The 25164-nt window shown below is 40.4% G+C and overlaps 1 protein-coding gene across 2 annotated transcripts; it reads left to right on the top strand.

Annotated features, from left to right (window-relative positions):
• LOC122103560 (leucine-rich repeat-containing protein 37A-like) lies at window positions 1–24687 on the top strand. Of its 2 annotated transcripts, XM_042674165.1 has the most exons (13): window positions 7–247; window positions 1449–1520; window positions 3939–4010; window positions 4803–4883; window positions 7775–7846; window positions 10091–10165; window positions 14036–14154; window positions 16301–18090; window positions 18422–18526; window positions 21929–21975; window positions 24082–24133; window positions 24210–24355; window positions 24461–24687. In XM_042674165.1, the coding sequence occupies exons 1-13, from the start codon at window positions 96–98 to the stop codon at window positions 24588–24590; spliced, it is 2913 nt and encodes a 970-aa protein (XP_042530099.1). In that variant the 5' UTR covers window positions 7–95; the 3' UTR covers window positions 24591–24687. The 2 variants fall into 2 exon arrangements, with proteins under 2 accessions (XP_042530100.1, XP_042530099.1); XM_042674166.1 differs by lacking the exons at window positions 24082–24133; window positions 24461–24687 and having other exon boundaries at window positions 1–247; window positions 24210–24346.
• Window positions 24688–25164: the final 477 nt, after the last annotated feature.

Here is a 25164-nt window from a genome sequence, read left to right as displayed (position 1 = left end):
ACAGTGGATCCACTTTTGTTCTTTATTGTGTAAACTGTGGGAAACTCATAGCTTCAGAAAGTAGAAAAAGCTGGGGCTTTTTCCTGCATTAGATTATGCCTCATGAAGCTGCAGTGAGTTTTTCTTACTCTAATCTTTTCCTACTTATTCCCGGATGTAAACTGTTTCTCCATAGAAATTTCCAAGGAAACGATATTTCTTATATTGAAGAAAATATATGGGCATCGTACCGTTGGACTGAGAAACTGTGAGTATGTTCTCTCCAAATATGAATATGACACTATTCTGGGACCCACCTTCGCCCAGAATCTTGAAGGAAGTACCTCTGAGAAAAGCCATTGCGCTCCCCACCCCCCATAGCCTAATTGACCTCTACTGACTGAAATTCTAACATTATTTTGAACATTAAACTCTATGGGTACTTGGGGTACTGTGAAGTGGCAGAGTGTTTGTCTTGCATGCATGATGAGTCCTTACAGCTATCATGCAAAATAAAGTTTCATGGACCCTCTTTGAACTAAGTATGTGGCAAGTGGAAATTATTGTCTATTGTATAAGTGATGCATGCTTACATTCTTCGTGGGTACAAGTGATGTTAATAACAGAATGAAAACTATACCTGAACCAAGAGTATAATAGAAAGATGTTTTCCCAGACAGTTGTGCACTACTTTATTATAGTTACATATGTATTTACTATATTTACATATAGTACAATAGATTTGGGGTATCATTTTCATTTTTATCTTTTTTTTTCTTTTTGGCCGGTCATGGGGCTTGAACTCTGGGCCTGTGCACTGCCCCTGAGCTCATCAGCTCAAGGCTAGCACTCTACCACTTGGGCCACATCTCCACTTCCTGCTTTTTCTCTTTATGTACTGCTGATGAATTGAACCCAGGGTGTTACCTATGCAAGACAAGCACTCTACCACTGAGCTATCTTCCCAGCCCCTGTGGTATCATTTTCTTACTGGGTTTTCATTTTCTATAAACTGTAATATACTGCAACTTGATCTTTCCATTTCATAATATATACTTTGAACTTTCCTGTTACAGACATAGAGGACTATCCTATTCCTTTAATCTTTTCCAAAACATTCCATCATGTAGAGATGCCTCGTGCTTTATTTCATGTTTCCCATAATATTATTTAGAGCATTCCCATTTAGCTTGTTGCATTCAGGCTACAACGAACATCCTCATATATACATCTTTGTGAACCCAGACAAATCATTCAGCAGAATAGTCTAGAAGTAGAAGTAGGATTGTTATTATGAACACGGTGATAGTACACATGAAATGTTAATTGTCCTCAAAAAAGTCGTGCCACCATACACTCTAGGCAACAGAAAATGACAGCCTTTCTTTTTCCATACTTTATCTCTCTATTCAATATATTTCCCAATGTTGGAGGAATTTAGTTCCAGAAATAACCTTCTTATCTTCCAGAATTCTCAGCGAAAATCGCCTCACGGAATTACATAAGGATACATTTGAAGGACTCCTATCCCTTGAATATTTGTAAGTTAGCATCCTTAATGTTTGTAATTATGTATAAATTATTCAGATTCATTACTGAAATCTCTTCTAGCAATCAATTCTGCAGCTATGGACTACTGTGTCTATCTGGGCTCATCTCTAGCATGATCTCTAGCATCTCCTATTCATGATCAGATTGAGTATACAGATAACATATAGATAGGGAAAAAACTGTCCTTTCTGAGAAAAATGGAGTGTAGACATTAGCAATTCCGCATACTCATAAAAACGCTTCCTTAAAAATGCACAACCTGGGTCTAGTCATATGGCTTAGTGGCAGAGTGCTTGCCTATCATGTATGCAGCCCTGGGATCAATTCCTCTATACCACATAAACAGAAAAAGCTGGAAGTGGCACTGTGGCTCAAGTGGTAGAGTGCTATGCTAGCCTTGAGCAAAAGAAGCTCAGAGGAGACTCAGTGCCTAGGCTCTGAGTTCAAGCCCTAGGACTGGCAAAAAAAAAAATGTACAACCTGGCCAGGCACAGATAATTGATGCATCTAATCCTAGCTACCTACTCAGGAGGCTGAGATCTGAGGATTCCAATTTGAAGCCAGCTGGGGCAGGAAAGTCTGGGAGACTCTTATCTCTAATTAACCACCAGAACTAGAAGTGGTACTGTGGTTGAAGTGGTAGAGCACCAGCCTTGAGAAAATGGATCTCAGGGACAGCGGTCAGGTCCTGGATTCAAGCCCCAGCACCAACGCACAGGCATGGGTGCATGCACACATCTCCCCTCCCAAGACACAAACCAAAGGGAAACTATAGCTCTAGTGTTAGAGCAACGGCGTTGAGCAAAGAAACTAAAGGACAGCATCCAAGGCCTAAGTTCAAACTTCAGTACTGATACCCAAAACAACAAAAACATACAGACACACACACACACACACACACACACACGTTTTGCCTCATTTTTATGCTTTGTCCATGGGGCCCAAAGATCCATTCTTCATTAAGCTTATGAATGTTTCCATTAATCAGCCTCCTATGATAATGAGCTATTTTCAAGTAATTCTTTCAAAAACAAGAGAGACTCTTAAGTGATTGGCATAACACAAAAGAAGGCTTTCAATTATCAACCCTTCTAGGTTCTAGGTTCTAAGGTGATGACTAGTTTTTGTCATTGTTGTTTGTTTGTTTTTCCCCACTCCTGGGGCTTGAACTCAGTCCCTGGGCACAGTCTCCTCTGAGCTTCTTTTGCTCAAGGCTAGCACTCTACCACTTGACCCACAGTGCCACTTGTGGCTTGTCTTGGTTATGTGGTACTGAGGAATGGAACCCAGGGCTTCATGCATGTTAGGAAATTACTCTATCACTAAGCCACATTCCCCGCACGTAATGACTAGGTTTTTTGGGTTTTTTGTTTTGTTTTGTTTTGTGTCCGGTCGGGGGGCCTGAACTCTGGGCTTGGTTACTGTCCTTAAGCCCTTCACCTCAAGGCTACTGCTCACCACTTGAGCCACAGCCCCACTTCCAGCTTTTTTCTTTTTTCTTATGGGGTGCTGAGGAATCGAACTGAGGAATCGAACCGAGGGCCTCATGCATGCAAGGAAAGCACTCTACCACTGAGCCACCTTCCCAGCCCTGATAACTAGTTTTATACTGACTTTTTGTGGCCTTTCTGCCAGCTGGGCTCTCAAACCTCTAAACATGATTGGAAGGAAACAAATAAGAAAACTCTCCATGAAATCATCCCTTTGATTCTCCTACCATGAAACGCATTGCAAGCTATTTATATCCCACTATTGTGTATATCATCACCATTCACCAATAAAAAAGGAGATAAATTGGCTGCGTCTAGATTGGAGCACACAAAGATGAATAAGGTTGGGATCTACTCTTTAAGAACTCATGGGCTCAAAAGGTCAAGCAACAGTGCAGCAGAAGTGCAGAAAAGGTGTACTGCCAGCAAACAGCTGAATGTGGACCTACGGTTCAAGTGATAGGGCACCAGCTTCTGAGTAAAAAAGCCTAGCAACAGTGCAACTCCTGAGTTCAAGCCCTAGTACACCCTTATAGGCTATACATATAACAGATATGCAATGACTATCCTACATATTGTGTAATATAACTATATGTTACATATAAATATAATAGAACCTTACATTAAGCCTTGAGGTTAATTTTATGAGAATACAAAATAAAACCTATTCGTTGTTCTGGTCTTTTGAAAGATTACATACATCAGTATCGGTAATTACATTTCATTGATGATGATCGCGACAATACGTCTAACTCTGTTAGGTGTGCTGAGACTTACTTGATTAAGGAAGTTAAAACACAAAGGTTTATCATTTAGAAATAATTCTTGTGTTCAATATTATCTATCCTAAAGTCTACATTTAATCATACTCATTAGATATCTAATAGAGTCTGAATATATTTTCCTTTCTTTTTCTAGAGATTTGTCCTGCAATAAAATACAGTCAATTGAAAGACGCACATTTGAATCATTACCTTTTCTGAAGTTCGTGTAAGTTGCAAATAGAGTTTCAATATCTCGGACTGGGAATGTGGCTCAGTGCTAGAGTGCTTGCCTAGCATTCATCAACCCACAGGTTTCAGTCCTCGGTACCACATAAACAGAAAAAGCAGAAGTGACACAGTGGCTCATGTGGTAGAGTGCTAGTCTTGCGCAAAAAGCTCAGGGACAGTGCTCAGGCCCTGACTTCAAGCCATAAGACTCGCAAAAACAACAAAACAACAAAAAAGAAAAAAAAACACTGCTTTATCTCACATATCAGCTCATTTTGAAATAAAATTAAATTTTACTAGTAAAAAGTTACATATATATATGAAATTATTTTAAACTAGCAAAGGTGAGTGTGAGAGTCATTATAAGTCAGACAGACTCATTACAAAGCAGTTCTCAGCCAAGGGCCTGTACCCAGAAGACATTCAGCAACTGTGGATATGCCATGTGCATATAGGGGCAGACATGTCTAGAGGGATGCTGATGTCCTGCTTGTATCCTACAATGCTCAGGACAAGGCTCCACAGCAAAGAACTGTGCAGCCCAAAATGAGTGGACATACAAAATCCTGTTCTCTATCAATGAGGGTCACTTGACACTGCATGTGTAAATATGAAAGCAGAAATCACGAGCCAGTATAGCCCACAAGAAGATTTCTTTAGAGCGCAGGCAAGTAACAGAATTGTTTCATTATATGTAAATTAGAATCACAAGAAAGTTCTGGGAAAATGCCTTCTTTTCCTTTCTTTTTGGCTTATGGTTTCTGTTGTTTGTTTCTTTGTTTGTTTTTAGAAACCTTGGTTGCAATTTAATCACAGAACTGAGCTTCGGAACATTCCAGGCATGGCATGGGTTGCCGTTTTTACACCACATGTAAGTGGTATAGATGATAAGCATGTTAAATAAAACCTTATTTAGGTGTTCAAAACCTAATATCCATAATAGTAAGCTGGGTATAATGACTATGTGAACTCTCCGATATATGTCTTTATGCATTTTTTCTTTTTTAAAGTATTTTTATTGTTGTTATTACATAGTTATACTAAGGGGTTGCAGTTCCATGTCAGGTTATGAGGACACTGCTTCCTGACAATGTTACGCCTTCCTTCATTCTCCCCCATTTTCCTGCTCTAATCCCCTACCACAAGTTAGTTTACTTTAACATTGAGCACATCGAATACGCTGACTGCTTTTGCTCCATCCATTCCTGTACCCTCTGCCCTCAAAAATGAAAACTTGTTTCCATTTCACGCTTAGTATTTGTGATGAACAGTACTTTGGTTGCTCAGAGGATTTATGCCAGTCTCTGTGTGTAAATGCATTCAGCCCTGTACATGTTATCATGCCTAGTTGTATTTTTTATTTAGATTCCACTTAACACACTTTTTATTTAGGTTCATCCATTTCCTTGCAAGGACACAATCTTATTTCTTTCTAATGGATGAGTAAAATTCCATTGTGTATTGGTACCACATTTTCCTGATCTGCTCATCTGCTGAAGGGCATCTGGGCTGTTTCCATGACTTGGCTATTGTGAATAGTGCAAATGTCGGGCTGGGAAGGTGGCTCAGTGGTAGAGTGCTTGCCTTGCATGCATGAGGCCCTGGGTTCAATTTCTCAGCACCACATACACAGAAAAAACCAAAAGTGGTGCTGTGGCTCAAGTGGTAGAGCACTAGCCTTAAGCTGAAGAGCTGAGGAACAGGGTCCAGGCCCAGAGATCAGGCCCACAACTGACCAAAAAAAAAAAAAAATAGTGCACATGTCTTTACTATATGCTGACTTGGAATGTTCTGGGTAGATATCACACCCAAAAGTGCTATCATTTGTTGTTTTTCTTCAAATCAGGGGAAAAAATAAGGTTCACAAGGCTAGGCGACTCCTATGACTAGTCACACAGCGCCAGGTTCTGTTTCCTTAGTTCTGATGTATGGCCTGGAAAATAGAAGACATCACACAAGTAACCTTGAAATGAGCTCTGTCATGGGAGCCAATGACTGCTCTGATCAATGTGAGGTTAACATTCATTGCTTCTTTACTGTAGAGTCACTGCCTAACTGCCCACATGTCAGCGAGGCAGAGCTGCAAAGAGCAACACTGATCACCAAGCCCTCCAGCAAGTAAAAGGGTGGCTGACTTTTCAGTGTCAGTTTCTTGTAATGGTGACACAGGGCACTTCTCTCAGTCAGGAAGAATGTTACTTTTCAAGTATGTACCTCTGAAATTGTCAATTACCTTGGGCAATAGGAACCTCTGAGGTTTAGAAAAAGCTATACATTCAAAAAGAAAATACATTGCCCTAGAACTGATTCTATAAATTTTCTTTCCTGACTACCTCCAACAAGACGCATGGTATTTATTTCCTGTCAGTTCAAAAATGTTATGCTGTTTGCCAGATGTGGTGACATACAGCTGTAATCCAGCACTCAAGAGGTGTGGGCAGGGGACCTATAGTCCAAGGCCACTCTGGGCTACAAGTCAAAACTCTACCTCAAAAAGAAAAGAACTGTGGGGTTCAGTGTTCCAAAGGAAATTATGACTCAATGTGAAATTCTCCTCTAAACCTGTCTCTGTGAAAGGCTGCTTGTGGATCAGGAAATTCAGGTTCCTAGAAGGTATTTTGTGTTGGTGGAGGATTGAGATGTGGCTGGAAGCTAAGATTTGGTTGCCTGTGCTGGCTTTGAATCTCCATCCTCATATAGCAGCCTGAGTGGCTAGGACTACAGGTGTAAGGAACCAGTGTCTGCTTCCAATGACTTATTTGAAAATGTCCTTTTAGCCAGAAGCTAATAGCACATATCTTGTAACCCTATCTATTCAAGAGGCTGAGACCTACGGATTGCAGTTCAAAGCCAGCCAGCACAAAAAAGTCCATGAAACATGAGACCCTCACTTCCAGTTAACTACCAGAAAACTGGAAGTGGAACTATGGTTGAAAGTGGTGGAGCGAAAGATCTCAAGCAGATCCCAGGCCCTGAATTTAAACCCAAGGAGAAACACACACACACACACACACACACACACACACACACACACACACACACACACACACACACACACACACACACACACACACACACACACACACACACACACACACACACACACACACACACACACACACACACACACACACACACACACACACACACCTCTGTCCTTTTAATCACTTCATTGGTTCTCACAGTCCTGGCTCCATGAGTTTAGAAGCTATTGGACTTTACAAAGTAGAAATCCTATACCTTATTAAGGTAAAGCACTTTCCCATGCTAACTGGTCATGAGCACTAAGAGACAATAGGAGAAGAAAAAAGAGAAAAAAGCAGGCCTTATCCATATTGAATTATTTACCCCACTATTGAGAGTTTCTGTCAGGCTACATTTTGAGGGCAACTCAACTGCTGTCCCTGAAACATCCTATTGCTTTCTCCCAGTTCAGGAGCATTGCTTTTCTATTAATAACAGTAGGTACACAGAAGTGTGCATGCTTCTGGCTGTGTTTGGGTTTGTACTAGAGTCCTGGCTTAATCTCTGCTATCCAAAGCCTTTTCTAGACCTATACCCTTTCTCTTCTCCAAACTCTTTTCTAGAATTCTAGGCAGTGTCCAAAGGATGTCTGTCTACCTTATGGATTGTAAGTATGACTTAAAGACAGTGATTGTTTTTCATCTACAAGTTTCAAATCAAAGAAATGAATAGAAACTTTTCATGGAGACTAATATATATCAAAAATGTTGATAATTTCAATTCCATTGCATTTTTCAGAGTTCTCAATCGTAATCCTCTAACAACTGTTGAAGATTCCTATCTTTATAAATTGCCTGCACTAAAATATCTGTAAGTATTTCAATGATCTTACCAGTCTTGAGATCACTTCTGTTTTTCTTGATTAGTTTTTACAAAGCTTTAATAGTTTTCAGTGAGCCTAAGAAAGTCATTTTTTAAAAATCTTTGCTGGTGCTGATTCTAGGGCTTGAACTAGGGCCTAGATGCTGTCCCTGAGGTACTTTTGCTCAAGGATAGCAGTCTACAATATAACCCACAGCTCCACTTCTAGATTTTATATTATTATTATTATCATCATCATTATCATTATCGTAGCATTATTTTGTAGTTTAATGAAGGTAATAGTCTCACAAAATTTCCTGCCCAGGCTGGCTTCCAACCCTGATTTTCAGATCTCAGCCTCCTGAGTAAGTCTGATTATGGGCATGGGCCACCAGCAATCAGCTTAAGAGTCATAATTTTAGTTAATAGGGAATTGAGTGAAATGCTCATGGGAAAAGAAATAACTAAGAAAGTATATATGAAGGACAGAACAGCCAGAGAACGAACTTGTAACAACATCACTTTTCCCAGAAGGCAAAGAGGAATAAATGGTGCATTGTTTTATAAAAAAAAAAAAAAAAAAGTAAAGGGATAGTGAATGTATTTTGAGAATGCTAAAATAGTGGTAAGAAAAAGAGATATTGATCCTAAAACACAGCAACATCCTAATTTGATGATGTAAGAAAGAATATCTTAGAGTCTTTTCAATGAGAAAGAACACTGTCAATTATTTTCAGTGACAAACTCTTGAGCTTACTCATGCTCTTGAAGGATCTGTTTTCTCTTGAAAGTATTTGAGCTCCGATTGAAAACTGAACAGTGTCCATACTGCTCACTGCAAAGATCCACAGTATGCACCAATACACTGCTGGTCAGTGAGGAAATATATATACACCTCAAGTTCTCCGGCATGCTTTTTCTTCTAGGAGGATACTGTTTACCAAAAAGAAACTTCAGCAATACAGGAAAAACTATTTTCCCAATAAATTTACAAAAACTAAGGTTCCCAATGAAATCAAGTTTAGCTTCCTGCTACCACCACCTCAATATCATCACATGCTTATTAGAACACTAATATTCACACCCTAAGTAAGTACATTTACTTTTCAACAATGAGGGTGATTCTTTAAAAACAAACTTCAGTGTGGAAAATGTAACATGGATTTCTGTCAGTATTAAGTGTGTGCAACAGGTAGCTAATGCCGCTTCTAATATTATTTGATAAATAATTGTTTCCTTAGCAGTAAACATAAGTCTACACATTCACTATAGTTCTACAGAATAAATGCAATGATTATGCACAAGATGTTATGACACACTAGCTTCAATAAAACAAAAGCTTCAACATCTTAATAAAAATTCTGATCAGAAGAAAATGTGACCCTACAACAGTCAAAATAATAGCGCATTTAAAATCTCCCAACCAAAGACAATATCATCACGGAAATGAACAATTTCCAATATGTTCATGTTTTAATTCACAATGAAAAAAAATATGTGCCAAAACCATAGTACTTTGTAAACCGTGAGGGGTCTTTTCTCAGAACACAATATTTTTTTTAAGTTCTTTATTGAGATTAAGTGATTACCTAAATTTCACAGTATTGTGGGATAGTCACAAACACATTTTAACCTTCAGAAGGCAAATTGTCCTTATCACCGTCTATAAAGCTTAGGAACACTACAGACTTTGACAATACAACCATTTCATTCCAAATCAGGGTGATATGTACATTTCTTTGCTTTTGCTTAGTGTAAGCTGTTCCCCTTTTTCTCTCATTCCCTCCCTCCCATCTCTGCCCTTGAGTTGCTTAGTTCATTTTCATCAATGCCCAGTGCAGCTGATGGGGGAGCCCTTCTGCTGTATTTTTTCACCCATTTCCCTCTGATTCTGTGCCCTCCTAGCTTCCCTCAGATGTACACATGTATGTATGTATCATATGTGGGGTCAAGAACACAAGAGTCATCTAAAAATGATGCCACACATTAAGAAGAGGTCCTTTGTTTCTTGTCATCTCTCATTGTGTTTTGAATTTAATATCACGTATCAGGGAGACTCGCCAATCTTAGCTGATCATGATTGCTCTACTTCCATTCCTTTCCCTACGAATGCCATTATTTTGTTCTTTCTAATGGCTGCGTGATATTCCATTGTATACAGGTACCATAACTTATCTGTAGTGGGGCATCTGATCTGTAAGCACAAGATCTTTGAGCTGGGGTTTATCATGAATGTCTGGCTTTCTCCTTCAGAGATATGGGAACAACACAAGTGCAACTTACGACAGTTGAGAATGTCCTCATGTTGACCCTTTCCTTGGAAAAACTGTGAGTTAACTGTTTGTACATTTGTATCACTTTTTCAGGTTTGTTTTATTGCTTTGTGAGGCTAGGTTTATTGCGGTGACACTTTCATGCAATTAACTTTACATTTTTTTAAGTATACAGTTTGATGAGTTTGCATAGCTGTAACCACTACCGCATTCCCATCACCCACAAAAGGCCATCAGGCCCTTTGCAGTCAATCCACTCCTCCTCCTCCTCCTACCCCTGGAAACATCCAATCTTACTTCTGGCCCTACAGGTCTACCTTTTCTAGACCATCCTATAAATGAAAGCATAGAATGTGTAGCCTTTTGGGCTTGGCTTCTGTCACATCACAAAACCCTCAGATTGTCCCACTGGCAGTGGATGCGACTGTAATTGCTCCATGTCTCCCCCTGATCCTCCTATTTCCATTTTCCTCTGCCAAAACTGTACAACCAAGTGACCCAGAAATCCCAAAAGACAGACTACTGTATTCTCTCATCTCTGAGTTCCTTTGGCTCACTCCCCAAAACTACCTTGTCAGATAGGCTATTTGCTCTAGGCATCAATACAAGCTGATACTGTCTGAGCTATTTACCAGAGGACACTAGATCCTTTGTTTTCAGAAATGGCCTTGGAGAATGAAGTTGCTGCCAACTGCTAAATCCTGAGCTCAAACTCTTCCTCTTCTGTCCACCTCTGAGAGTAGTCTGTGACCTGGGCCCAGACTGGGTATCCCAGCTTTCTCAAATCCTTAACTTTCAGGCCCTCCTTTGTGATTTGTTTGCCAGTAATCTGTGTAAAGTGATGGCTCAGCAATCAAGGCTTTCTACCAGCAGAAGCTAGGGCATATATTTTCTGAAATGACCCTTTAGCAATGAAGTTGCTCGTCCTGGGCACAAGGCCAATTCTTCCTTCTCTATGGCTATGTGTGGTGGCTGCCAGCCTGGTGGACACTGGCGAGGGATCACAGAACACACTGATATCTGATCGTTTCTCCATTTCCAAGCCTGGCTGCAGGCTGTTTGAACATAACTAATGTAATCTAACTGGTCCCAAGCAAGAAGGCGACCCACAAGATGGAGCATCAGTTTTCCCAAGATATGGGGAGCAAAAGACTCTTATCTAATACTTTCCTGTCATGATTATTGTTGGCAGGGACAAAATCACTTCTTTTCATGCCAGTCCTAGGGCTTGAACTCACGACCTGAGCTTTTGTACTCACAACTATTGTGCTAGCTCTACCACTTGATCCACAGCTCCCAGTGTTTTGGTACTTAATTGGAGATGAGTCTCATGAACTTTCCTGCCCAGCATGGCTTCCAGCCATGATTCTCAGGTCTCAGCCTTCAGAGTAGCTAGGATTATAGGGGTAAACTAATGGTGCCCAGCTAATTTTCTAATTCTATCATGCCTCCTCATTGACCATTTTTCACTACTACATTACAGGAGAGAACTCTATCATTTTAAGTATTTAAATATCACAGTGGAATAATGGATTCTTCACATCTTTCGTACATTATTATTATTTTATTTTTTCCAGTTTTTTGTTATTATAGAATTGATATACAAAGGGGTACAGTTACATGAATCAGCAATCAATCAAGAGTGCGATTCTTTTTTAACCATGTCTGCACTTCAGTGACTCTCCCCTGGTGTATTATCAATTGTTGTATCTGTACTGCAAGAACCAAAGCTAGTCTCTCAAATGTAACAGGCAAGCACTGTATTATTGAGCTGCATGCCTAGCCTTCTTTATTCTTGTGTGTGTGTGTATGTGTGTTCATGTGTGTGTTTGTGTGTGTGTGTGTGTGTGTGTGTGTGTGTGTGTGTGTGCATGTATATGGACCCATCGTGGGTTTTAACTCACTGGATAGGGTACAGTCCATGAGCTTTTTTTTAACTTTTGGTCAAGTTTGGTGCTCCAGCACTTGAGCTACAGCTCTAATTCTACATTTTTTTTAGTGTATAGTTAGAGATAAAAGTCTAATAGACTTTTATCTGTCCAGGCTGGTTCGAATCTTGATGCTGAGGTCTCAGCCTCTTAAGTAGCTTGGATTTTAGACATGAGCCACCAGCCTCCTGCCTTTCTAGTCTTCTATATGCTCGGATTGTCTCTGGCCAATATGCTCCTTTCTTTCCTAACCACATAATATAGAGGATTTAAGCTGTTTTGACATCTTGTGTAATTTCTAATATTTACCACTTAGAATAAAAAGTGAGGCAGAGGCTGGGCACCAAGGCTCATGCCTGTAATCCTACCTTCTCAGGAGGATGACATCTGAAGATCTTGGTTCAACACCAGCCCACACAGGAAAGTCTTCAAGACTCTTATCTCCAATAACCACCAGAAAACCAGAAATGGCGTTATGCCTCAAAGTGGTAGAGCAGTGGGACAGCTCCCAAGCTCAGAGTTCAAGCCCCATGACCAAGGCAAAAAAGGAAAGAAAAAGAAAAACACACAGAGAGAGAGACAGAGAGAAATAGAGAGGGAGAGAAAGAAAAAGAGAAAGAGGAAGTGGCGCTGTGGCTCAAGTGGTAGAGTGCTAGCCTTGAGCTGAAGAGCTGAGGGACAGCGCTCAGGCCTAGAGTTCAAGCCGCACGACCAACAAAAAAAAAAAAAAAGAGAGAAAGGAAGAAAAGAAAGAAAGAAAGGGAGGAAGGAAGGAAAAAGAAAGAAAAAATGGAGGCAGGGAATTCTGAGGTTGGGAGCTTTGCAAACTCTTCTTAGAAGTCTTCTTCCTTCCTGTGCACTCACTACCCAGAGGCCTTTGAATTCATAAGAGATGCTTCTGAGATAAACTACAAATCTAGGACTCTCAGTTCTGATCTATTACCTAAATTTGAGTCAGACCACATCACTCCTATGCTTAACCTTCTATTGGGCCCCTCAGTCTTCCCTCCTGTTTGTTTTCAACTATTAAAGGGCAGTAGTTTACCAAAGGGTTCCTCTTTAACTGTCCAGGCCATGTTGCTCAACACCTCTTTTCTGTACAACTGAAAAGAGTTATTGGGTGAGAAAACATACCAGCAGTACACATTAGCCATTACGTTGGAAATGAACTATACACCACTGGTGGGTAGAGGCAGGAGGGAAAAACTGAGAGTAAGGGAAGGGTAGATGCTGCCCAATAAGAATGTACTCATTTCTAACTTATGTAAGAACTTGCCTCTCCCCTCATGGCCCAATCATTTTATGTATCTAAAGACGGAATATGAAAGATTGACCCTCAACCCTATTGTCCCAGGTGCAATCAAACACCAGGCAAAACCCCTGGTAAGCACAGACGAGCTTGATGTGCAGGGAGGGCAATCTACCTAAGCTCAGCTGTAAATATTCCATTGTGGGCCCACCTGAAAAGCACCCAACTCCCTAGTCCTAATGGATTTTTCATTAACCTCTGACTCCTTGCTCAGGCCCCATACAAACCTGATGTCAATTCACCCACTCACACAACCTCCAATCCCACGAGAAGGTCTGTGACCATCACTGACAATAAACAGTGCTTGGCCATGGGCGACTGAGTCCAGCCTATTCCTTTTTCATTCTTCCCCATTTTCGTAACATCACATTTATAATAATATAAAAAGGTAAATATAAAATTTAATTAACCAAGTGGCGCTGTAGCTCAAGTGGTAGAGCGCTCGCCTTGAGTTGAAGAGCTGAGGGACAACGCCCAGGCCCAGAGTTCAAGCCCCACGACCGACAAAAAAAAAAAAAAAAATTTAATTAACCATAAAAACAAAATTAAATAAAATGAGCAAAAAAACAACGAAGAAGGAAAGCTCAAACCAAAACAGGATCAATAGAATTATTGGCCTTTCGTTGGCTCTTCTACCACTCAGTAACTTCTTCTCCATTAACTTAATGCTTGATGCTTCAATTTATAGGGTCTTGCCTCACAATATGGCCAGCTGCCTGTGCCAATTTAAAAACAATATTGAAGTTATCTGCAAGACAGTCAAGCTACATTGTGACAGTGACTTGCTGACAAATAACACACACTGCCGTGAGTCTGTCCACCCAATGCATATTGTTTTCATTTTTTACTTTTCCCTTGTGATGATTTGTAAATTAATAATTGCTTTCTTTTTATTCATTTATATAGAACTAATCTCTACATTTCTGAATTGTTTCCTTGATGAAACTCCTGTTTGCAGGAGTTACTGTATAATTCAATAATTTAATTGCCCATATGCCTAAGAATCAAGAGAAGGGAATGGAAGAAGAAAAGAGATTATCAAGGGCCACGTGGCATGTACTGTAGTCTCTGCTTGGTACTCTGCCTTCCAATAATAATTTTATTCAGATGGTGCAAAGTAGACTGTAAGATTCTTTAAGTCTCAAGTATTCTTTGTCTTTGTGACAAGTGCAGCTAGGTTAAGCTTTGTTTTCTAAAACAGTAGAGGTGATGTTTTATTTGGAGCCTGTAAATTTCCAATTTTCTACCTTCCAGTTGTTACCTAGCTTTCATAACCAATCAAAGGCCTCTTCCAGGTCTAGACTGTCCAACTCTGAACATGTTTCAATCTCAGGCTTCCCTATCCACAGCATATCCCGGTGTTCGGAAGCATTTTTCCCTGTACATTACTAGATTTAACTTTGTGACTTCCAAAACATGACTGATGTGTGATATGCAGTAGCTTGAATACAGGTTTCCACTGGTGATGGAGGGCAAAAAAAAAACATGTAATAACACTTTGCTACCAGGTTGCTTAGTTTGCAAAATAATTTTTCATTCATATCATTATTTCCTTCTCTATCAGTGATGGGCAAGCAAGGATTTTTTCATCTTTTTTAGCTGAGGGAAATTAGATCAGAGAAGTCAAGTACTATAGCCTCATGCCCAAGTCTTGAACCCTCGAATCTGGACTTACCAGAGGCCAAAGTTCCTCTTTTTCCACCATCTAACCTCCTCCTGTGACCTCACTACCAACAAAAGTACTTTAATTCTCCTAGGCACATGATGACACACTAAATGTTCATGTTCTCTGATGCTCTGGATGCTTCCCAAATAGCACTGGAGAGTTTGAAGTGAAAAGTAGCTTTTTCAGCTCCATGCTGTGATTTATGCCAATAACCACAGCTACTCAGAAGGAAGAGATAAGGGAGATCATGGCTCCAAGTAAGACTGGGAAAACATTTAGCAAGACCTCATCTCAACCCATAAGACAACTGTGGTGGCATGTGTCTCTGATCCTAAGAGGGAAGTTATAAACTGGAGAACTGATGGTAGAGGCTAGCTTGAGCAAATAAAAACAGAAAACCCTAACCAAACAGTAACTAAAACAAAAAGGACCAGGTGTGGGACTTGAGTGGCTGAATGACTCCCAAACTAGCAAGCACAAAGTCATGAGTTCAAATCCCAGTAATGCACAACAAAAACGTAGGTTTTTCTTTTGCACATTTTAGAACATCAAGTCATTTATATGCAGAATTGCTATTACTCTATTGATTTCTTAACCATTGTGCATTAACATACATTCAGGATAACTGAAAATTGCTTAACATACCACAACCCCATGTCCAAATTGTAGAGCCTATGATTAGGGAAGCAGGACATATAGAATCAGAGTTCAAGTGAAGGTACTGGGAAGGTAGGTGGGAAAGAAGTAGTCCAGTTGAGGACCTATTATTAAAAGGAGATGGACGTCTGGGTTAGCCTTGTCCTTGCTATCCTGAGGATCATCCTTTGTCATGGTTTCTGGTGTGGTAGGAAGAAAACATCACAGTCAAGAGGTGGAGAGAAGCCGCCTGTGCTCCTTCTGAAGTTATGACAGGACAGGATAATACAGGGCATGTGAATGTGGAGAGGCATGGCTCTTCTGCAGAGAAGCTACTCAGGATGAATATTTGTTTTCCAGCCTTGGGCTGTTATTGAGTACTAGGCATTGGGGATGTTCTTCTCTAATAGAGTTCTTGTATATCACACAAAATTATGTAATCAGATGTTCTAAGTAGGTGACTACTTTGTTCAGGCTTGTCTTTTTTCTGGTTGTTGCCATTTCATAGGCTTGAGTTTGGGCTTATTTTTCCCCTCTATTGACACTCAAATCTTTGCTGACCCCTAATGGATTCCCTGGGGTTGTGAGGTGGGAGAGTTCTAAGAAGCTATCAGTCTTCCCCTATCAAAGCAGTCTCTTCCTTTCTGACAGTCGAAGAAGCATCCATAGGGAACCCAGAAGGAACATTCATGAAGGTGTTAAAATCCCGGAAGAAGAATACCAGCACTGAACTCACTATTGAACCAGAAAAAGAATATTCCAACAAAAATGACATTACCCACTCAGGACTCATGAATGAACAGCCTGAAATTACTGATGGGAGTGATCTTTTTACTGCACTAAGATACATATTGGCCTATTTCACACAGGGAAATGTAGGAAATATACAAGCTACAGAATTACCACTCATTAAACTGCTTTTCTCCAATGTACAAAATGGAGATACCTTCATAAATTACTTAAAAGCCAATACGGAGATTCCCCCAATTATACAGGCATCAGATTCCTCCATTTCCAAACCTACATTAAATGATATTCATAGGGTAGAAAATCTGATAGGTACAGAAAGGCAGAGAAAATATAACAATGTTAAAAAGAAAGAGAAAGCATCAGTATTCATGCAACCTCAACTTTTAGGTACTAAACTTAAACGGCAAATCTTTCCCAAAAAAATGCCAAGTGTTGAACCCGAGGAAGGCATCTGGGAAGAAATGGAGAATGAAGAGGAAAGACTGCCAAGCCTCAATAGAATCCTTGAGGTGCCAAAAGGCAAACAGAAAAGACACTTCAAGGAAGGGAATAAACAGAGCTCCTGGATGAGACAGACTGCCCAGAATCTTGTGGAGAGTGCTGGTAAAAGAAGGAGGTTTAGGAGACCTCCAACAAGGGAGCTGGGGCCACTTCATGGGGCTCAGGAGCCCAAGAAAATGGTGGGAAGCTCCTTGCCCACAGAGCCCTCATTCATAAAGAAACATAAGGCAGTAGCCTCTTCTTTCCAGAAACAAGACTCAGGGGGAAGGGCCTCCTTATCCACCATTGTAAAACCCCTACGTGAGGTCGGAAATAAAGACAAAGACTTAGCCGATAGCATGTTTATTTTAGAAGAAGCAAATTCTAGAGTTAAAAGCATCGAGGCTTCTAATCCAGTCATCTATTCCCAGAAAACATACCAATCTCCTGTGGCCCACAGAATACCCAGGGCCAAAATGAGTCAAAAGTTCAGAAAGAAAATTTCACGCTTTAGACCAGTGCCTGCAAACAGGCCTCCATTTGCTGCAGTAAGGAACCTCATAAATTCCCCTTCAGGAGGGGACTTTTCATCATTTGGACAGCCGATTTCGAGGGAGAACCCTTTTCTAGAATTAAATGCTCTTTCAAAGCCTTCTGGAGACACCACTCCTGTAAAACACCAGATTGTAACAAATGCTGGGGTAGGAAGTACTCCTGCACAAAACATCCCTGTGCCAGAAGGAAGGCTCCCTAAAAACACAATTAAGGAAAATCTTGCTGCTCCAGGATCCACTGTGACTGCAGTGAATGTAATTCCATCTATTCAACAAAACAAGGAAACACAATGGGAATATCTCAAGACTGGAACAGACTCAACTCTCAAGGCCACCATCACCCATTCCCATTCTCCATCCTTTTCTGATCACTTTGAAATGCAGTTAAACCAGCAGCTGATGCCTCTTGTTCCCGATAATGATGTGAGGAGGCTCCTGTCCCATCTCATCCGGACCTTGAAAATGGACTGCTCTGCAACTGAAGTACAGATACCCTGTTCCAAGCTCATCTCCAGAACAGGCCTGCTGATGAAGCTTCTCAGTGAACAGCAAGAAGTCAAGGTGTCAAGAGCTGAGTGGGATACGGACCAATGGAAAACAGATAACTACATCAACGAGGCCACTGAAGTTCAAGGTGAACAGAAGGAGCCAAGTGAGGTGAGGACAACTATAGAACTGCAAGCTCTGCTTTTCCCATCCTTTAGATATATACCTTGAAGGAGGAAGACCCCAGCCTTAGACCATTCCAAAATCATGTGACCAATACAGTGTTCTCCACTCTTCTTTATAGAGTTGGAGTAGACCTAAAACACAGTAGAAGTATAGAGAAACTACAAATTAGTAAGTCACATAGGATACATTAAATTTAACACATCCTCTAAGAAATTGCAAGCATCTCTCCTGGGAGTTTTAAATAGTGTTATTTCTCAAAATCTCTCTGTTATTTAACCAAAGGATCCTTTTGTTTTCTGTTTTGTTTTTTTTTTAGCTAACACAGGAAATTCCGGGATATGGCTATAACAACAAAATCATCTTGGCAATATCTGTGACTGTAGTAGTAATGATTTTGATTATTACTTTCTGTCTCATTGAGGTAAGTACCAGCATTCATGTACTTTTCCAGAATATATCTTGTTTTTGTAATAGATCCAGAACCCAATCTGTAAACCAAAGCCATTTTCCCACTCTCCAGATGGTAATTCTTTGATAGTGCATAATGTTTTCCAAATAGAACCCAGAATTATCAGCTCGTCCTGTGGTAACAAGCTAAGACTGCTACTATAGGAAGAAATGATTTGTCTTGTTAGTATAGTAACATTTGAATTTGACACCTCTTAATTGGGAACCAACACAGGATCAGTGGGCAAAATCCATTAGTAATTGATCACTGATCTTTCAACAGGCAGGCCATCTGCATCTCCTAGTGACTAATTGTCTAGAAATTTCTATAAACTCTCATACTGCCTTTACTTTGTATGTACAGTGCAACATTTTTATTATTTTTACTTATTTTCTCTGCTTACTTAGATAAGCTCTGTGAGAACAGGGAATGTGCAATATTTCTTTTGTAGTTGATAGTCAAAGAAGAAATGATGTTTGTGTTAAGTGGTGCTTTGTGAATGTTATGCCAGCTAACCATGTGCTCAACTCCTGAACTACACTTTTAGGCTAAGATTTTTGACCTCTTAACTATTTTAATAAATGTAAAATGAAAAAACGATAAAACAAAGATGTCCTAAAACTATCAGAAGTCACACGCTGGTGGCTCACGCATGTTATCCTAGCTACTCAGGAGGCTGAGATCTGAGGATCGGGGTTCAAAGCCAGTCTGGGCAGGAAAGTCCATGAGACTCTTATCTCCAATAAACCACTAGAAAATGGGAAATGGCGCTGTGGCTCAAGCGGTAGAGCACTGGCCTTGAGCTGAAGGCTCAGGGACAGCGCCAGGAGTTCAAGCGCCATGACCGGCAAAAAAACTAGGAGGAGAATATGAAAACAATATTTTTTTTATAATCTTGTAATAGAAGAGAGCTTTCTATGCCTAATCCCTTAAACAAAAACCTTTGCTACCTTGGCCACTTGTCCCTGAGGTCCACAACACTATGGATCCTAAGTGAAGGACAAAAAGTTCCCATAGATCATCTTATCTAACCCTTACAAAAGACCTAAGAGGAAGGTCTTATTCATCCTCTTCTATAAATGAAGGAGATCAACTATTGTCCCAGGGGAAAAAACCAAGGACAGAAACTAATTCCCTTGACAATAAAGCCTGCAGTCCTTATTAGCTCTGTTCTGTTTGTGTCCTTACACAAAATAATACCAGGATATATTTCAAACATCAAAACACGATGTAAATGATCACTTTTGATGCTAAAGACTAACATAGTTAATGTAAAAGAGAGTTTTGTCACACTAAAAAAAAAAAAGACAGCAATCTGGTGGAGGGGGCCAGGACTTGGAAGAGCATGTACATTTTTCTAGCTTCCAACACAACCTGTGCCAGATCCCCCCCACCCTTGCCTATTTATGGTATGTGCTCTTGATAGACAGGTCTTTCTTATCTCATGGAATAAAAATGGACTCTAATGCTTTGCTAAGCTTGTCTTGTTATTTATAGCTTTAATCCATCTGGAATTTGTTCATGTTTTAGTATGGCTGTGGTAGAGAATTCTTTTTTAGGGCTGGGAAGGTAGCTCAGCGGTAGAGTGCATGCCTTGCAAGCATGAGGTCCTGGGTTCAATTCCTCAGCACCACATAAACAGAAAAAGCCAGAAGTGGCGCTGTGGCTCCAGTGGTAGAGCGCTAGCCTTGAGCTGAAGAGCTGAGGGACAGCGCCCAGGCCCAGAGTTCAGGCCCCATGACTGGCAAAAAAAAAAAAAAGAGAGAGAATTCTTTTTTACTCTAAATGAACATCAAATTGTCATACACAATTCTTAATAAATCATTAATTCATTCTTCATTAATCTAAAATACCATATTGATCCAACTGTCTATCCTGCACACTAACAGTACCAGCTGTTAATTAATAACTGTTAGTCCTAGTAACTTCATAATGCTTCCTTTAACAACTTTTCAACCTATGTAATGGTAAAAGGTAATCAACCTTCCCCTCTCAATCTTCTTTTCTATACATTTCATAGCTCTTTTTTCATACCTTCTCTTCCAAAAGATTTGGGAGTTGTTTTTGTTTTTAAGTACATGATTTTGAAACAATATGGTGGGGTTAACTGGTGATAAGAGTTTCAGGGACTTTTCTGCCCAGGCTGGCCTTCTGAATATATTAATTATTATAGGCTTGAGCCACCAGTGACTGGCTTCACAAATACTTTTCGTTAAAGGCATGGTACTATGCTTCATCCTAGGTATTTACTTTTTTTTTTTGTCAGTAGTGGGGCTTGAACTCAGGGTCTGGATGCTGTCTCTGAACTCTTTTTTTGCTCAAGGTTAGTACTCTACCAGTACGATCCACAGATTCACTTTGGGTTTTCTGGTAGTTAACTGGAGATAAGAGTGTTACTGACCTTCCTGCCCCAGCAGGCTTTGAACTGCGATCCTCAATACTCAGCCACCGGAGTAGATAAGATTATAGGTGTGATTATAGGTGTGAGCACCCAGTGACTTTAGAGGTTCTATGTCATGGAAGTTTTCCATATTATTTACGTTTTTTTACATATTACATTTTATACTAAGGTGCTTTGTGCACCTTACTGCTATTATAAATTGGATCTTTCCTTCACCTCTAACTCCTATGGGTACATAGGAAAGGTCTTGTTTGTGTGCTAATTTCCATATGTTGTTTCTACCCACTTCAGTGAACTTTCATGTTACTAGTCCAATAATACCTGTTGATTCTCTTGGGCTTTGTTTTTTTTTTTCCTACATCTGGCTTTCTTCTGGTTGATTGGGGGTCAGAATCTCATGTACTTTCCTACCTAGACTGGCTTCAAACTTTGATCCTCAGATCCCAGCCTCCTGAGTAGCTAGGACTACAGGTGTGAGATATGATGCCTGGCTCTCTTAGGCCTTTTGGTTACCCATCATTTCATATACAAATAGAAAGTTTATATCCGTCCTTTCCAACATTTATGTTCCATTTATGTCTTTATTACATTGGTTGGGACATCTTCAATGGGTGTGTCTCATCATAGTAAAAACTGTAATAAAGACAGTAATCTTGTCTTTGATTTGATAACAATAGTGTTCTTTTGGTCTTTACTATAGTAAAGATTGTGATTGCTTTACTGTATTAGGAGATACCATTGAGAACTTCCTGTTGAATAGTATCTAAAATACCGAATACTATGTGTTACTTTCTAGCTTCAGACAAGACCCTCACCTAGATACTGTGGAAGAGAACAGTATCTATTATTAGGATAGAATTCTTGGAGTCAAAAAACATACCTCCTGGGGGGCAAATAAGACATAAATAAAGGAAGGAACAGTTGAAAGTAGTAATATTGGTAGATAATCATGATTGTGTTTTCTTCCCAAACAGATTTATTCCCACAGAACATCAGCAGAAGGAAGTAAAGAGTCCTCACGGTAAATGGGAGTCTGTACATCTTCCAGTGAAGATCTGAGAATTGCAGGAACCTCTAGAACTCATCTGTTTCTATCCCATAGCCTTGCAATGGGTGTAGGGGGGAGGCATACCCAAAGTAGAGAGAACTCTTCCTTCCCAGAGGGCTTACCTGGCTCCTGCAAAAGTAGTTTTTTCAGCAGAGGCAGAGGTGGTCAGTACTACCATGGATAACTCTCTGTCACAGTCCTTCAGTGAATAAGGGTGGGAGACTGAGAGGTTTCATCTGTGACTGCTCCTGCTAGTAGTGGGCCTCAGGAGACAGTGTAAGAAATCCGTAGGGTATTGGGGTATAGGTCTGGTGGAAGGTGGAATGTAGGGGTCCTTCCTGGTTGAGAACAAGTTGAGAAAACTCAACCCCTCAACCTCCTGGGTACCTTCTCATTCCCACTCTCCTTTTACCTAGAACTTCATATCTTTTAGGTAAGAGGGACCTCAGATGCTAATTTATCATTTCCTTTTGTAATAAAGAAAGGAGAATAAGAACTCCACATAGAGCTCCCCTATGACCCAGCAATCCCACTTTTGGGCATTTACCCAAATGTTTACAAACAAGACCACACTAAAGCTACCTGCACAACTATGTTTATTGCAGCATTTATTTACTATAGCTAAGATATGGAACCAACCCAGATGCCCCTCAGTAGATAAATGGATCAGGAAAATGTGGTATATATACACAATGGAATTCTATGCCTCCATCATAAAGAATGCCATTGCCACATTTGTTAGGAAATACAAAGACTTGGAAAAAATTATATTAAGTGAAGTAAGCCAAGCCCAAAGAAACATTGGTCCCATGGTTTCCCTTATGTGCAATATCTAGTATATGTCTGAGTCAAGCAGAAAAGGTCAGATAAGGTAATGTTAGGGAAAAGAACCCTAGATATGTATTCAAATGTTTTTTTCTTTCATGCAATTGTTTCTAACGTATTTATAATATATCTTGGTTGCTTTGTATGTCCCTCCCCCGCAGTATAACCCCTGCTTTCACTGTATTTCATGTCGGTATAATTTGTGGAGGGGAAGGGGAAAAACAAGTCGTTGAAATAAGGATACAGGTGGACCGGTTCCAACAATGAGAAGTACAAGTTGTTATATCGAAAACGAATTTTGCAACTTTGGTGGGGGTGGGGGGACGGGGAGGATTGGATGAGGGGGTAGGGGGAGGATGGGAAGGGATGGGAAGGGGAAACAAATGAGGAGGCTACAATGCTTGATAAGAAATGTACTCATTATCTTGCCCATGTAATTGTAACCCCTCTGTACAGTATTTTCACAATAAAAAAATAAATAAAAATTAAAAACAAAGAAAGGAGAATACAAAGGGGAAATGTCTTCCAGCAAGGTCACACTGCTCAGGAGTTTATGGAGCAGATGGTTCTTTCCCCTTATTACATGAGGACACATTTAACCAGTACACACATGCAATACAGACATCTACAGTCTCAAGAACAACAAACTGATTTTTTCTTATTGTTTTCATTGAGAAATGATAGCCTGCCTTTAAGTGCTAGTCGTGTCCTTTAAATTGATTTCATGTCATTCATCTTGACAGCCTTTCAGAGATGAAAATCTCTTTAACTACAGAACTTTAGAAGCTGTGCTTCCTATGATTCAGCTTATATAAAAACAGCTAAGATAAAACAGCTAAGAGAACAGAGGTAGCTCTCCCTCTCCCCAGCAACTGACATATGAGAGACTAAGTCCAAAGAGGACTGAAGTGAAAGGCTCTAGAGAGAATAAAGGCTTTTGCCCAGAATGGTGGAGCAGTTGTTTATGTGCAGGGATTTCTGGCAGAGAGCATAAGTGGGGCTAGCAATCCTACCTATGCTGCAGCCCAAAGTCTCCCTAGAAGCATTGCAGAGACCTTTGGGACAGACCTGGGGAGATCCTGCAACCTCTGCCTGCATGCATGGAATTGTTTTCAAGCCCCAGGTTAGGATAGCCTGTGCTCATTGTGATTATGAACCAAAGTATAGGGGTTTCTGTCATTAAGATCTTAGATATACATTGTGAGAGACATGCAAAATGGCATGAGTCATTGTCTGCTTCCTTTTTCCCCCAAGGAGCTTTTTTGGATTTCTGCGAAGGAAATGCTCATCAGAAACAAGAAGTCAGGCAAGTTAAGGACTTAGTTCTGTGCCCAGAAAAGGGAAGTGAATATAAAATTAATATTTCTCCTTGTCTCTCCTAGGAGGGCTTCTTCTCCTTATGGCAGCCAGTTTGGCTGAGGGATATGCACAGACCTCTCAATGCCACACGCAAGAAAAACATGGCCAACAAGCTACATGACAGGGAGTCTTCTGATGAGGAAGAGATTTTCCATAAGAAGAAAAAAGGGTAAATGCCTGGGGACAATTCAACATTACTAGCTAACAAGGGGAGGCAAGGAAAAGTCTAGTTGCTTCCATCAATACTGAAAGCCTGCTACTGTTCCTTTCACAGGGAGCCCAGTGACACCATCATAGAGATTCCACCATCACCACCACCAGCCTCATCAGCTCCTCCTCTTCCACCTGCTGAAACTGAGACCACTGGCGATCCTGGGTGTTGTGGTGCTGTGCGTGCCTCATAACTGAAACTTTTACACTTGGGCTCTCTGCATTGTTTATTCCACACCCAATTTCTAACATATGCTAATATTCTGATATACTGTTTCCTCAGATTAAATTGTATATAATTCACAACCATTTTCTTTTTTTTTGGGTCCGGTTGTGGGACCTGAACTCTGGGCCTGGGTGCTGTCCCTCAGCTCTTCAGCTCAAGGCTGGCGTTCTACCACTTGAGCCACAGCGCCACTTCCGGCTTTTTTCTTTTTGCTTATGTGGTGCTGAGGAATCGAACCCAGAGACTCATGCGTGCAAGGCAAGCGCTCTACCACTGAGCCACCTTCCCAGACCCAATTTTCATGGGTGGTACTTACATATTTGTGTGCAGATAACAGGGGCACAGGCAGGAGCGGCAGGACTATGGCTAGGGCTGTGTCAGGGCAGTCATGCTTTCAGAAGGTAGCTTCCTAACAGGACATACTGCCTGCATTCTCTCAATGTAATCAGCTTCGGGGGAACAAGAGAATATATCCTCAGCATGTAGGTTTGGGTTTGTTTCTTTCTTTTTTGAAATCTCAAAATCTGCCTATTTTCTGGGAA

The sequence above is a fragment of the Dipodomys spectabilis genome, unplaced genomic scaffold, assembly GCF_019054845.1.
Source record: "Dipodomys spectabilis isolate Male_0828 unplaced genomic scaffold, ASM1905484v1 ptg000018l, whole genome shotgun sequence".
Taxonomy (NCBI): Eukaryota; Metazoa; Chordata; class Mammalia; order Rodentia; family Heteromyidae; genus Dipodomys; species Dipodomys spectabilis.
This window is presented reverse-complemented; position numbering and strand designations above follow the sequence as displayed.

Bases quoted from the DNA above. Each gene is read 5' to 3' on its own strand.
- LOC122103560 (XM_042674165.1), top strand. From the start codon at position 96: ATGCCTCATGAAGCTGCAGTGAGTTTTTCTTACTCTAATCTTTTCCTA. The intron at 1,521-3,938 runs GTAAGTTAGCAT...TTCTTTTTCTAG, and splicing joins CTCCTATCCCTTGAATATTT to AGATTTGTCCTGCAATAAAA. The intron at 7,847-10,090 runs GTAAGTATTTCA...TTTCTCCTTCAG, and splicing joins TTGCCTGCACTAAAATATCT to AGATATGGGAACAACACAAG.